Source organism: Eubalaena glacialis, chromosome X, assembly GCF_028564815.1.
Source record: "Eubalaena glacialis isolate mEubGla1 chromosome X, mEubGla1.1.hap2.+ XY, whole genome shotgun sequence".
In the NCBI taxonomy this organism is placed as follows: Eukaryota; Metazoa; Chordata; class Mammalia; order Artiodactyla; family Balaenidae; genus Eubalaena; species Eubalaena glacialis.
This window is the reverse complement of record NC_083736.1, coordinates 47,767,112-47,780,115: the sequence shown is the minus strand read 5'-3', so window position 1 is coordinate 47,780,115 and position 13,004 is coordinate 47,767,112. Positions and strand designations below refer to the sequence as shown.

Below are 13,004 nucleotides of genomic sequence, written 5' to 3'. Positions count from 1 at the left end.
TGACTGTAAAGTTATATGCAGATTTTTGACTATATGGAGGGTTGGGGCCCCAACGTTTGTGTTGTTCAAAGGCCAACTGTATTTTCATTTTGGGTTTCAATATTGTAATCCTCCATTTTGATATCATTCATCTCACCTTACGGAAAAAAATTGTTCTCAAATAACCTTCTCTTTGGTGGTGCCTTTTATTCTAACTAATTTCTTTATCATAACTTTTACTTTAGTTGCAGATGTGACTATCATAACTTTTACTTTAGTTGCAGATGTGACTATGGAAAGTAGTCCCGGCTCATCCATCTCTGTGGAGCACCGTCTGGATGTTGAATTAAGGGCATCAAGTTCCAGCAGCACTAGCATCTCCTCTGGCCCTGGCCCTCGTCCTGGTATGTAGACATAGAGAGACACAGCCGATAACAGTGATTGAATTACTAAACTAGTGAAGCAAGGTGCTTTGGGGGAGCTTAAGCAGTACATTTGGAGGTTTGCTTCTTATGACTGTGACTGTTACTTTGCCATTCTGGTATTCATTTTCTCGTATTAACATTTATTTCATAGCATTTTATAATTTTCCAACTATTCACACATTGATTATTTTATGAAAACATCCATGTTTGAGGGCAGATAATATTCAAAATAGTAACTGAGGATCAGAGTTAATCTTTTTACTTTGTAATTTTTCTTTTTTACTTTAGACTTTTAATTTTAGTATAGGTTTTGTGTAGTCCTTGGTGATTTATTTTTTCCAGTTTTAAAGCTTAGGTAAATGTTCTTCCCAACATCCAGAGATTTCACTTCGAATGTCTGCTAGTGTTGCTATAGTGCATGTGGATCTCCTAAAAATTTGCTTTATGTACCTGCTCATTGTACATAATGGTGAACCAGTATAATCCTCTTTCTCCCTTGCCAGGAGTCCAGTGTATTCCACAACGAGCCGCACTTCTGAAATCCATGTTGAATTTCCTCAAGAAGGCCATTCAAGACCCTGCTTTCTCGGATGGCATACGACATGGTATTTGATTCTAGATACTTTCTGGAGGGGTGTTTGACTCTCTCAAAAATTGGTCCTTTTCATACTTTTTAGGAAAAGGCCATGCCATTTTGAATAGCTTTTAGTCCTTTAGTGTCACTTTTCCTAGACCTAAGGATTGTTCGTTCAACTATTTTAATAATGATTCACCTATTTTTTTTTCCTTTTCCAGCTTTTGAATCTGTGTTCACTTCCAGCCTGCTACCCCACTCTGTCTCTCAGTGTCTGTATTCTTTTATTCTTTGACCTACTGTTAAAAGGTTATTGCATGGACAAGGAATAAATAATAGAATTTTAGGAGACAAGTGGAGGCCATTAAATTGGAATCAACATAGACTTTGCCACCGTGCGGTATATGTAATATATTGATCCATCATCCCCACCCATCAAACTACTACTGGACTGATCATATTCTTTTTGATGTTTGCTTTTCTCTTAGTGATGGATGGTTCTCTGCCTACCTCCCTGAAACACATCATCAGCAATGCAGAATATTATGGCCCATCACTTTTTCTCCTAGGTAAGTGGAGTTGAATTTGTTCACACCAAGCTGGAATAACCTAGCAGTGTTCTCTGTGTGTTTTATATCCTTGTAGAATTTTACTATCCACATTTGTCCACTGTGTGATTATGTGTCTTTCTAGTTGGTGATGAAATAGAGAAAGGTCAGAGTCCAGTTTCAAATAAATATCCATTTGCAGTGTATTGTGTCAGGCAAATGTGATAACTACTACACTACAGAACTCTTTTTTGCAGTGTATTGTGAATCATTTGTAATCAATAGTATTATTATACACTTGGATTTTTGTGCTATACTTACATTGCAGGTGTGATAGGAAACATGTCTTCATTCAATGGTTAGTCCCTAACCTTGGTCTAAAAAGCCCAATCAGAATGGTTTCCATTCTCAGAATTGAATGTCAGACCTGTAAGCTGTAGTATAGAAAATTGTTTCTTACTGGAGAAAATTGTTTTGGAACTTGTGGGTACTTTGTAGTTACTTATAGAAAATGTCCTTGCATTTTGACATCACCACTACTTTGAGTATTGCTTTTGTTAAAACCTCATATTTATTAACTGGCATTTATTGAGTGCCATACATATTCAGGACAATACACGAGATATATATGCTTCTAGAATTCTCCTTAAAACTGTAAAGGAATTTAGTGGGAGGTGTAGAAATAGAGAAAGCCTCCTTGTACCAGTAGCACACATATTTTAATACTTCGGGTGTCTGGAGGGAGAGGTTTTGGCTACTACAGACTCAGATGCTTAACTGCCTTGCGGAAGCAATTTAGGGTTTTTTTTGTATATTACCTTTGTATCCTGTGACTCTGCTAAATGCTTTTTATTTTATTTTATTTTTTGTTCCTGAACTCAGAGGGGAAAGCATTCAGTCAGTATTTCACCATTAAGTTTGAGGTTAGCCAAAAAAAAAAAAAGTTTGAGGCTAGCAGAAGATTTTGTGTTGAATGTTTTGTTCCTCTTGATCAGGTTGAGGAAGTGTTCCCTTGTGTTACAGCAACTCCATTTTGACATGGAGAGGCTCCCTCCCAAGGTTAGTTTCAGGTGGAAAAACTCCTGACAGTAGTCCTTTGGTATGATCAAAAAAGGATTTGTTACACAGTTGGAGAAGTCCCAGGTCAAGGGACAGGGAGGGATGGCTCTCTTTGGGAGAAAGCCCCAGGACAGAGAAAAGCAAGTGCACAGGCCTTTATTTATAAAGGGGAAGTTTAAAAGGCAGCAAGAGGATACATGTGCTTGTGGGTTGGGGTGGGGAGCAGGTGAGCCCTCTCAGGATGATGAAGGAAGCAGTAAATGAGACTTAGAGCATAAAAGCAAACGTCAGTGTAGGTCAAAATTCCTTCTTTAAAGTCTTGATTCATCCCTGGCATTTGAATTAGCATAACAACCTCCCAGGTTCCCTGTAAATAAACTTGTACTTGAAAGGGACCAGATCTGCAAAGCCAACCCAAAGTAATTAGTCCAGCAGTTATTTTAGCTCCATAAATAATAGTGTAGAGCCTTTCACCCCAGGCAGAAGGAGATGGCCAGGAAAAGAAATTAATGGGGGTCTGAGAATCTCTTGGAGTATTTTAGTAATATAATTGGCTGTTTTGGTTTGTTATTTTATTTGTTGAACTATTCTGGATATGTTTCCTATATTATTAACCCACATGCAACAGGAGGTCCCCTTTAAGGCACAAGCTCCACTTCAAAATACCAGTAGGTAGTTTAACGTAATGTATTATCAATTGTCATAGCAAGTAGATTGCTTTGTCCCTCATTAAGGGCTTCTAAGACCTGAGTTGTTTGGTTTATGTGGTCGGCCAGGAGTTATGCCATTATCTGGGTAGCCTCTATGAGATGAATCTGTTACAGAATTGAAAACACCTAAACACCTTGTGCCTATTACACCAAAGCTGGTGATGAGGCCCAATATAATAGGTAAAAAGATGTCCCAGTGCTCCCTTTTGTAGCCAGTTGATAGGGGAGCCTAGGGGGAGGGCATGAAGGGGAAGTCAGTGAGGAAGCACCTGGTGAGGTTGTGGTGTCCTGTTGCAACAATTCCATGCTAAAACCCACCAAATAAAGATTCTGACTCCTCTCATATCCTACCTCTGGCTCTTCTACCCCACTTTTATACCCAGTTGTGTCCCCTTTAACTTCCTCAACTGCCTTTTCTTCTCTCTCACCTCCTGTCTTAGCCTTGCCACATTTTAATCTGTTCAAGTCTGCATATGCTCTGTTCCTAGCCTAGCTGACACTAGTACAAACACGGTTATTGTGGACTGCTTAACTGGAGAGAGTGACAGGTAGTCAGTATGAATATTGAAGACCTCCAGAGCAGCAAGAGTTATTTGTATAAGTGGTTGCCTCTCCTGGGGCACCTGGTAACATTGCTGGAGATTTAGTGCTCAGGTGACATTCTCTGTTACTATTACAAAAAATATTGTCCATCAAGTTGAGGAAGAAGGAAATGTGGGGTAGTGATAGGGGAATAATGGAGAGTGAAGTATGAGACTGTCCGATGAGGGGAAATCAGCTCATGGGGCCATGGAGTTGTGATGAGTGATATAGCAGCAGATATGGGAGCAGTTAACATTTGAGGGTGTCAGCATCGAGGCTAGGACTATCAATTATGCTGAATGTCTAAGTTATCTAGGATGCTGGGTTGATGGGAGTCCTGGCCTAGCCCCAAAACTTTGATGGAAAGTTTTATACGTTGGAGAAGTACTTAGAGAAGTGACTGAATATCAGTATTCCTTTGTCCCCAGGAGTTATAACGTAATTTCTTACAGGAAAACTGTGGACTGATTGAATACCCCAAACAAGTGAAGTCACAGCATAGACAAGAAAGGGCCCAAGGACTTTGGCATTGAGCTGGAGTGGTAGAATCCAAGACCCAAGCCAGCCAAATGAAGCATTGCCAGGCCAACCAGAGTCTGGCATAATATTATGCTAGAATGTTGCATAATATTTTCAAACCTGTGGTCTCCGGGCCTTGGCATGCTAGAGGTGCCTATATATTATAGGGGCCACGGGCATTGTTATCCCAGATTATGTAGTGGTTTCTCAGTCAGTATCTCCGTAATAGCATGGATTCAGAGCTAGCATCCTATTTAAGAGTGTTGGTACTGGGAACTAATTTAAGATCTTCCTTTCCTCTTTGGAAGAACCATAAAGTTGTAGACGTGGGGCAAGCCAGGCACCAAGACCTCCATTTCCTGCAAAGAGGGATCTCCAGTTAGCGAACCTTTAAAACTATTGGGTTAGCCAGAAAGTTACTTCAGTTTTTAAGTAAAAATAAAAGACGCATTTTTCATTTTCACCAGGAACTTTTTTGAACAGCGTATTCACCCTTTTGTTCCACTACCTTCTGCCATTTTTCAGGCAACTTCATAATTCCATCTTCCCAAAACATTTTATCTTTTTGAGCAAAGAACTGTTCCAGGTACCTTTTACAGTCTTCCAGAGAACTGAAATTTTCCATTAACAGAATTTTGTAAAGACCGAAATAAATCCGAAGGTGCAATATCTGGTGAATACGGCGGATGAATCAGAACCAGCCAAGCTGTAACAATTTTTGCCTGATCATCAAAGAAACATGCAGTCTTGCATTATCCTGATGGAAGATTATGCGTTTTCTGTTGACTAATTCCAGACGCTTTTCGTCGAGTGCTGCTTTCAGTTGGTGTAATTGAGAGCAGTACTTGTTGGAATCAATCGTTTGGTTTTCCGGAAGGAGCTCATAATAGAAGACTCCCTTCCAATCCCACCATATACACAGCATCACCTTCTTTGGGTGAAGACCGGTCTTTGGTGTGGTTGGTGGTGGTTCATTTCGCTTACCCCACTATCTCTTCCGTTCCACATTATTGTACAATGTCCACTTTCATCGCCCGTCACAATTTGTTTAAAAACGGAACATTTTTGTTAGTTTAAGTACAGAATCGCATGCAGAAATACAGTCAAGAATTGTTTTTTTCGCTTAACTTATGTGGAACCCAAACACCAAAGCGATTCACATAACCAAACTGGTGCAAATGAATGTCAGTGCTTGATTTGGATGTTTTGAGTGTGTTGGCTATCTCCTGTGTGGTATAACATTGATTGTTCTCAATTAATGTCACGATTTGATCTCTATCAACTTCAACTGGTCTACCCGACCATGGAGCATTCTCCAGCGAGAAATCTCCAGCATGAAACTTTGCAAACCACTTTTGACACGTTCAATCAGTCACGGCACCTTCTCCATAAACTGCACAAATCTTTTTTTGCATTTCAGTTGCGTTTTTACCTTTCTTGAAATAATAAAGCATAATATGCCGAAAACATTGCTTTTTTTTCTCCCATCTTCAATATTAAAATGGCTACACAAAAATTCACCAATTTTGATAAGGTTTTTTTTTAATGCATGCTGATAGGACAGCTGTCACAATACAGTCTAACAAAATTGTTTCGAGTGAAGTTAAAGACAGCTAAGCTACTAGAGCCATCTTAACGGAAAAAAAACAACGAACTTTTTCGCCAACCCAATATATTGGGCAAGGTCTTTGGCAGAGACCTTTCTCATGGCATACAGAATAGTCTGTTTGGGAGTGTGAGGGCCCTCAATTTCCAGTGAATCCCAGTCTATTATCCACTCTCTTGTAAGTGCCAGTCTATAGATTGCACCATGATCAAAAAGGGAAGGGGTCTTTAAGTGAGGGGGGATTTTCTTTGGTATCATAGATTCATATATGGGGAGTGTCCCCTTTTGTGGCCAGAAAAGGGAATGGAGAGGTCCTCATTGTGTTTCGTTAGGATGCCCTATGAGTTAAAAGGTTAAGAGTTCAGAATAAGAAAGTGGGCAAAAGAGAGACCCATTTAGGAGACTATCGTCCATTTTGTAAATTTAAGAGAGCGTCCTTGAGTAGGCCATTATGTTTCTCTGTTAGGCCTGCTATCTGCCGACATTAAGACAGATTGGAAGCTCAAGTGATGCCTTGTTTTTACAGCCCATGTCCAGACTGAATGAGCAGTAAAATATGTACCCTCATCAGAGGCAGTGTTACCAGGAAGCCCAAAGGGAACTAACGTTTTGTGAGGCCTATAATAATACTATTGTTAGCAGTAGCATGGCAGGAAGGATAAACCAAGAGCAGGCCTGTCTTAACAGTCCATCTTTGTTGAGGGCATAGCAATTTGCACCAGCATATTGAGGCATTGGCTTAACAAAATGAATTTGCCAGTCAGAGAAGGGGTGTTCATTCCTTGGTATGGATTTCCATTGGCCATAATGCCAATGACAGGACAGGACACAAAGATCACATTGAGAGGCCATAGTTTGGGCTAAGGCCAGTGTCATGGGGATGCCATGGTATTTAGCCCATACTTAAGGGTCTGGGGACTGCAGTGACTGGACATCTCATGGACCCACTGAACCAAGGACAGGGAGTAATATCTGAGCTTATTTAAAAAGTGTGAGCAAGTTAGTCAGCTGTGGCATTAAAATGAACTTCTTCTGTGGTGGCCTTAGCATGAGTTTGAGACACGAAACTTTAATTGTAATATGCAAAGTCTGAGCAGCAATATATCTCCAATGTGGAAGGCCCCATAGGGCATGATCCTGAATGGGATAATTACTTTGAGCCCATTGACCAGAAATAAACAGTGAGGCCGTTAGCTACCACCCAGGAATCTATAAACATATGGAAAATGGGCATACCTTTATTGAAGTGTGTTCTCCAGTGCCAAAATGACTACAGTCAGCTCTCAAGTTGAGCTGACTCTTAAGTCCCATCCTTTATCAAGAGTGACGCAGTCAAGGGGTGGAAAGCAGCAACTCTCCAGCAGGCTCTATCACGTATGATTGCCATCCATAATATAAATGAAATCCCCTTTTTACTGGATTTTCTACTCAACAAAGGTATGTCCCTCTGCTTTTATGTCCTATTCCAAGTACCCTAAACAGTCTTGAAAACCAAGGTCACTTGGTTAGGTAAATTATTTGCAGGACAAAAGCCTGAGGCTCTAAATTCTTGGTGCTTTTTTCATATTCTGAATCTTAAATTAATTTTCTTACTCCTTTTTTTTGTAATTGTTATCCTTATATTGTTTTATCAACATCTAAACTTTTAAAATTTCTTGTTCTATCCTCTGCCAAAATGGACAAAATAAGACCTTTAGCTTGCCTTTACTTCACTTCTTTTTCAGCATTCTCTTTGTTTTCTTTTTAGTAACCCTTGGCTTTCCCTCTCTTTGATGCATTTTTTAATTTTGTTGGAGTACATCTTTGGGTAATTTTTAGGGTGTTATACTTCCTTTTCTTTAAGAAGTTTGTGGACATTTCTCCACTGTCTTATGTTACATATTGTAAATAACCATGTTGTTAAACTGGTTCTTGTTCCTTTGTAGGTAACTTCATTTTCTCTTTACCCTTGAAGTTCACAAACTTTACCAGGATGTATTTATTTATTTTATAAATTTACTTATTTTTTTGTGTTTTGTGGGTTTTTTGGCGGGGGGGTTTGGCTGTGTTGGGTCTTCATTGCTGTGTGCAGGCTTTCTCTAGTTGCAGCGAGCGGGGGCTACTCTTCGTTGTGGTACGTGGGCTTCAGTAGTTGTGGTACGTGGGCTCAGTAGTTTTGGCACACGGGCTTAGTTGCTCCGCGGCATGTGGGGTCTTCCCGGGCCAGGGATCCAGCCCATGCATGTCCCCTGCATTGGCAGGCGGATTCTAAACCACTGCACCACCAGGGAAGTCCCTACCCAAGGACTCTTAACATTGCTGATGGTATTTTTAAATTGCTGAAAGGGCTTTTTAGAAGACATTTTGTCCATTTTTTGTCCATTCTTAACCACTGCGCCACCAGGGAAGCCCTACCAGGATGTATTTAGTTCTGTTTATTTTCAGTGTTCCCTCATAGCACTTGGTTAGGCCCTTTTAAAAATCTAAATATTTTTTCCTGCTTCAGGGAAATTCCTTTGGTTCCTTTTAACTTACATGTTCTCTCCTGGAAACCCTATTGTTTAGCTAATTAGACTACCATATTGATCTCATGTCACTTACTTTCTGAGAGAATTTCTTTATAATCTTTCAAGATGCCTATTGCATTATCAAATCTTTAATTCTTTACAAATGTTTTTGATCGCCAACTATTACCTTATTTTTAAGAGACCCTTTGTCTTAGATTATTGCTGTTTTATGGGTTTTCTAGAATGGTTTCTAATGGTTTCTAGAATTTGATTTTAATCATAAATTTTTTAAGAGTTATTTCTTTTAGGAGTTAGTTGCTTGGTTCCATCTGGAACTAATTGGTTTTTGTGTGTTCATTCGAATTCTTAATCATCTATTAATTTTAAAAGAGGGCTTAAACTGTCCCCGTTGCACAGTAGCACTATGACATAGCATTATATTAAATAGTTAGACCTCCTTAAAATAACAGACTTGATGTCTTAGTAACCTCTAATAGAACACTAATTTTAGTTCATGAATACTCAATTTTAATAGCTCCTTAGAATTTAGACATTTGTACGAATGGAAGTCTATTGAAGGGTCTATCATACACCAATAGAAACCCCAAAAAAAGGACTTAAATTTTCGATAAGTTTATAGCTCATCAGAAATACCAAAGGCCATTGACAACTGTTGGTCCCAGTAATTATCATATATCTGCCATTTCAATAGCATTTGATGAGCAGTGCTCTGTTGACCATCATGAACTGAAAATCCTCTGGTTTCTTTTAGATCTCAGGCATCAGCAATTATGAGTTTGTTTTATACATGGTTTATGGCTATTGTATGTGCATGTGCCTTCCTTGTCAGGTTTTAAAATGAGACTTTTTAAAATCTCATTAAATGAGTTAGGAAGCCTTGTTTTTTTTAAATTAATTTATTTATTTTTGGCTGTGTTGGGTCTTCGTTTCTGTGCGAGGGCTTTCTCTAGTTGTGGCAAGCGGGGGCCACTCTTCATCGCAGTGCGCGGGCCTCTCACTGTCGCGGCCTCTCTTGTTGCGGAGCACAGGCTCCAGACGCGCAGGCTCAGTAGTTGTGGCTCACAGGCCTAGTTGCTCCGCGGCATGTGGGATCCTCCCTGACCAGGGCTCGAACCCGTGTCCCCTGCATTGGCAGGCAGATTCTCAACCACTGCTCCACCAGGGAAGCCCAGGAAGCCTTGTTTTAATTGCTCCTAGAAGGTTTAATAACACTCATGTCTAAAATTGTTGGCTTGGTTCCTTTCTGTTACTTGGTAGTATTTTTAAAAATTCTTGTAATGGTCTAGTCTGCTTTGCTATCATTTCTTGATAGTCAATTTTTATGACATTTTCTTACAAAAGCATTGCACTTCATTGTTAACATGCAGTTTGTAAAATTTTATTTGTTCTGAATCCAGTTAAATCTCTTTTTTTCATTGCTAATATATATTGCTCTCTTTATTAGATTTCCCTTAAGTTTGTAAGCTTTTTCAGAGGGCTGGTTATTGGTTTTAATTATTTGTGCATTTTGCTTACAGTTTCACTAAATTCTACTTTCTTCTGTTTTTTCTAGTTTCTCTTTTGTTTACTTTTTAATGAATGCATTAATGCTGTACTGTTTTCTCTTGCATAGAGTTTTTTCCATATTCTTTTTGCCATATTTGCATTAATGGTAGTCTTAAGGCACGATTCTGTATACTGTCAAAAATTGGTCAATAAATGCTGGAGAGGATGTGGAGAAAAGGGAACACTCTTGCACTGTTGGTGGGAATGTAAATTGATACAGCCACTATGGAGAACAGTATGGAGGTTCCTTAAAAAACTAAAAATAGAACTACCATACGACCCAGCAATCTCACTACTGGGCATATACCCTGAGAAAACCATAATTCAAAAAGAGTCATGTACCAAAATGTTCATTGCAGCTCTATTTACAATAGCCAGGACATGGAAGCAACCTAAGTGTCCATCATCGGATGAATGGATAAAGAAGATGTGGCACATATATACAATGGAATATTACTCAGCCATAAAAAGAAACGAAATTGAGTTATTTGTAGTGAGGTGGATGGAGTTAGAGTCTGTCATACAGAGTGAAGTAAGTCAGAAAGAGAAAAACAAATACAGTATGCTAACACATATATATATGGAATCTAAGGAAAAAAAAAAAAGGTCATGAAGAACCTAGTGGCAAGATGGGAATAAAGACACAGACCTACTAGAGAATGGACGTGAAGATATGGAGAGGGGGAAGGGTAAGATGTGATAAAGTGAGAGAGTGGCATGGACATATATACACTACCAAATGTAAAATAGCTAGCTAGTGGGAAGCAACCACATAGCACAGAGAGATCAGCTCTGTGCTTTGTGACCACCTAGAGGGGTGGGATAGGGAGGGTGGGAGGGAGGGAGATGGCAAGATGGAAGAGATATGGGAACATATGTATATGTATAACTGATTCACTTTGTTATAAAGCAGAAAGTAACACACCATTGTAAAGCAATTATACTCCAATAAAGATGTTAAAAAAAAAATTGGTCAGATTAATACGCAAGGACTCTTTTTTTTTCCGCGGCATGTGGGATCTTCCCGGACCAGGGATCGAACCCGTGTCCCCTGCATTGGCAGGAGGATTCTAAACCACTGCACCACCAGGGAAGTCCCTACCCAAGGACTCTTAACATTGCTGATGGTATTTTTAAATTGCTGAAAGGGCTTTTTAGAAGACGTTTTGTCCATTTTCATCAGTAAGTTTACATTCACTTTAACCCAGCAAACACACACTGCCATCTTACATTTTTTTCCTGCTTAAGCAGACAAAAAAGGGTATATTTTTAGGTTTATCAATTCTCACCATTATGGACTGGTTTATATACATGGTGGTACATGTATTTAGTAGAACAGTATGCAGCCATTCAAATTGAATGAGTTGTAGTGACATGGGAAAGATAAAGGAGATTATATGGTGCATATTACAATTGAAGAAACAAGTTAACCTCATTCTTGTCAAAATATGCTCATAAAAATCTTGAAATTTTCAGGTTTTATTTATATATTTTTTCTTAAATTTTATATATTTAAGGTGTACAACATAATCTGTTACACATAGTGAAATGATTTCTACAGTCAAGCATTATCTCCTCACATAGTTTCCCTTTTTTGTGTGATGAGAGCACCTGAAATCTACTTTCTTAGCATATTTCCACTGCTCATTACAATATTACTAACTATAACTGTCATGCCTATACATTGCCCCATAAAAATCTTGAAGAGTAGTCACTAAATTCCTAATAGTGATCAATCTCTGATGGGCAATATTAGAACTTTTACTAAGCACATGCACGGGATTAAATTGTTGTACATTGAGCTCTGGGTTTGTTTTTTTTTTTGTTATTTTGTTTTGTTTGAGCCTTTGAAGTTTTGCTTTTAATACCTGTGAAGAATCTCTCAGTTTCTTATATTTTTCATCTTTTTTTTAGCTACTGAAGTGGTGACTGTGTTTGTATTTCAAGAACCATCATTGCTCTCCTCACTCCAGGACAATGGATTGACAGATGTCATGCTGCATGCACTGCTGATCAAAGACGTGAGACCTTTCTGCTGATCTGTAAAGAATGCTCCATGCATACCCCTTTCCATAAAATATACAGACATATACACACACACACTTGAAAAGCAGTCTTATGGCATGAAAATCCTATCTTTTGTTTTCTATATGTAGTATTGAAACTTGGAGGGTGGGGGGAAGGGATAGTTAGGGAGTGTGGGATTGACATGTACACACTGCTGTATTTAAAATGGATAACCAATAAGGACCTACTGTATAACACAGGGAACTCTGCTCAATATTCTGTAACAACCTAAATGGGAAAAGAATTTGAAAAAGAATAGATACATGCATATGTATAACTGAATCACTTTGCTGTACACCTGCAAACTATCACAACATTGTTAATCAACTATACTCCAATGTAAAATTAAAAGTTTTTTAAAAAAGAAAGAAACCATTGGGACCTGGTCATCAAGGTCCCTTTGATCTCTCTGTGTAGTACACCTGGCCAAAGTTTCCTAACTCTGTACCTGGACTCTTCCAGATGTCTTCAAGCTCACTTTATTTTCTCTCTAGGTTCCTGCTACCCGTGAAGTCCTTGGCTCCCTCCCAAATGTATTCAGTGCACTCTGCTTGAATGCCCGAGGTCTTCAGTCATTTGTACAGTGTCAGCCTTTTGAACGTCTCTTCAAAGTTCTTCTGTCTCCAGATTACCTCCCAGCCATGCGGAGGAGGAGGAGTTCTGATCCTCTAGGTAAGTAAGGATTTGCCTTAAAATAAATAATTGGTTGGCTGTTGTGCCGAGAGTTAGGTGATTATCAAGCCACCAATTGGCAAGGAAACTCTTCCTTGACCTCACTTCATGTCTCTGGCTAGGTGTGCTAAGCTTAATGGGAATTACCACCATATAGTCTATTGCAGGGAGAAAAGAATACTTCATCCTTAACCTCTGCTTATAATATTTC

The 13,004-nt window shown here is 39.0% G+C and overlaps 1 protein-coding gene across 6 annotated transcripts in view; it reads left to right on the top strand.

Annotated features, from left to right (window-relative positions):
- Nucleotides 1-13,004, top strand: part of HUWE1 (HECT, UBA and WWE domain containing E3 ubiquitin protein ligase 1) — a 140,432-nt gene that overhangs the window by 52,979 nt on the left and 74,449 nt on the right. For all 6 annotated transcript variants that reach the window (XM_061179100.1, XM_061179102.1, XM_061179101.1 and 3 more), the window contains 5 exons: nucleotides 258-383; nucleotides 908-1,009; nucleotides 1,467-1,547; nucleotides 11,969-12,075; nucleotides 12,616-12,793. In XM_061179100.1, coding sequence (XP_061035083.1) covers nucleotides 258-383; nucleotides 908-1,009; nucleotides 1,467-1,547; nucleotides 11,969-12,075; nucleotides 12,616-12,793 — 594 coding nt within the window. The remainder of the gene's footprint in view (nucleotides 1-257; nucleotides 384-907; nucleotides 1,010-1,466; nucleotides 1,548-11,968; nucleotides 12,076-12,615; nucleotides 12,794-13,004) is intronic.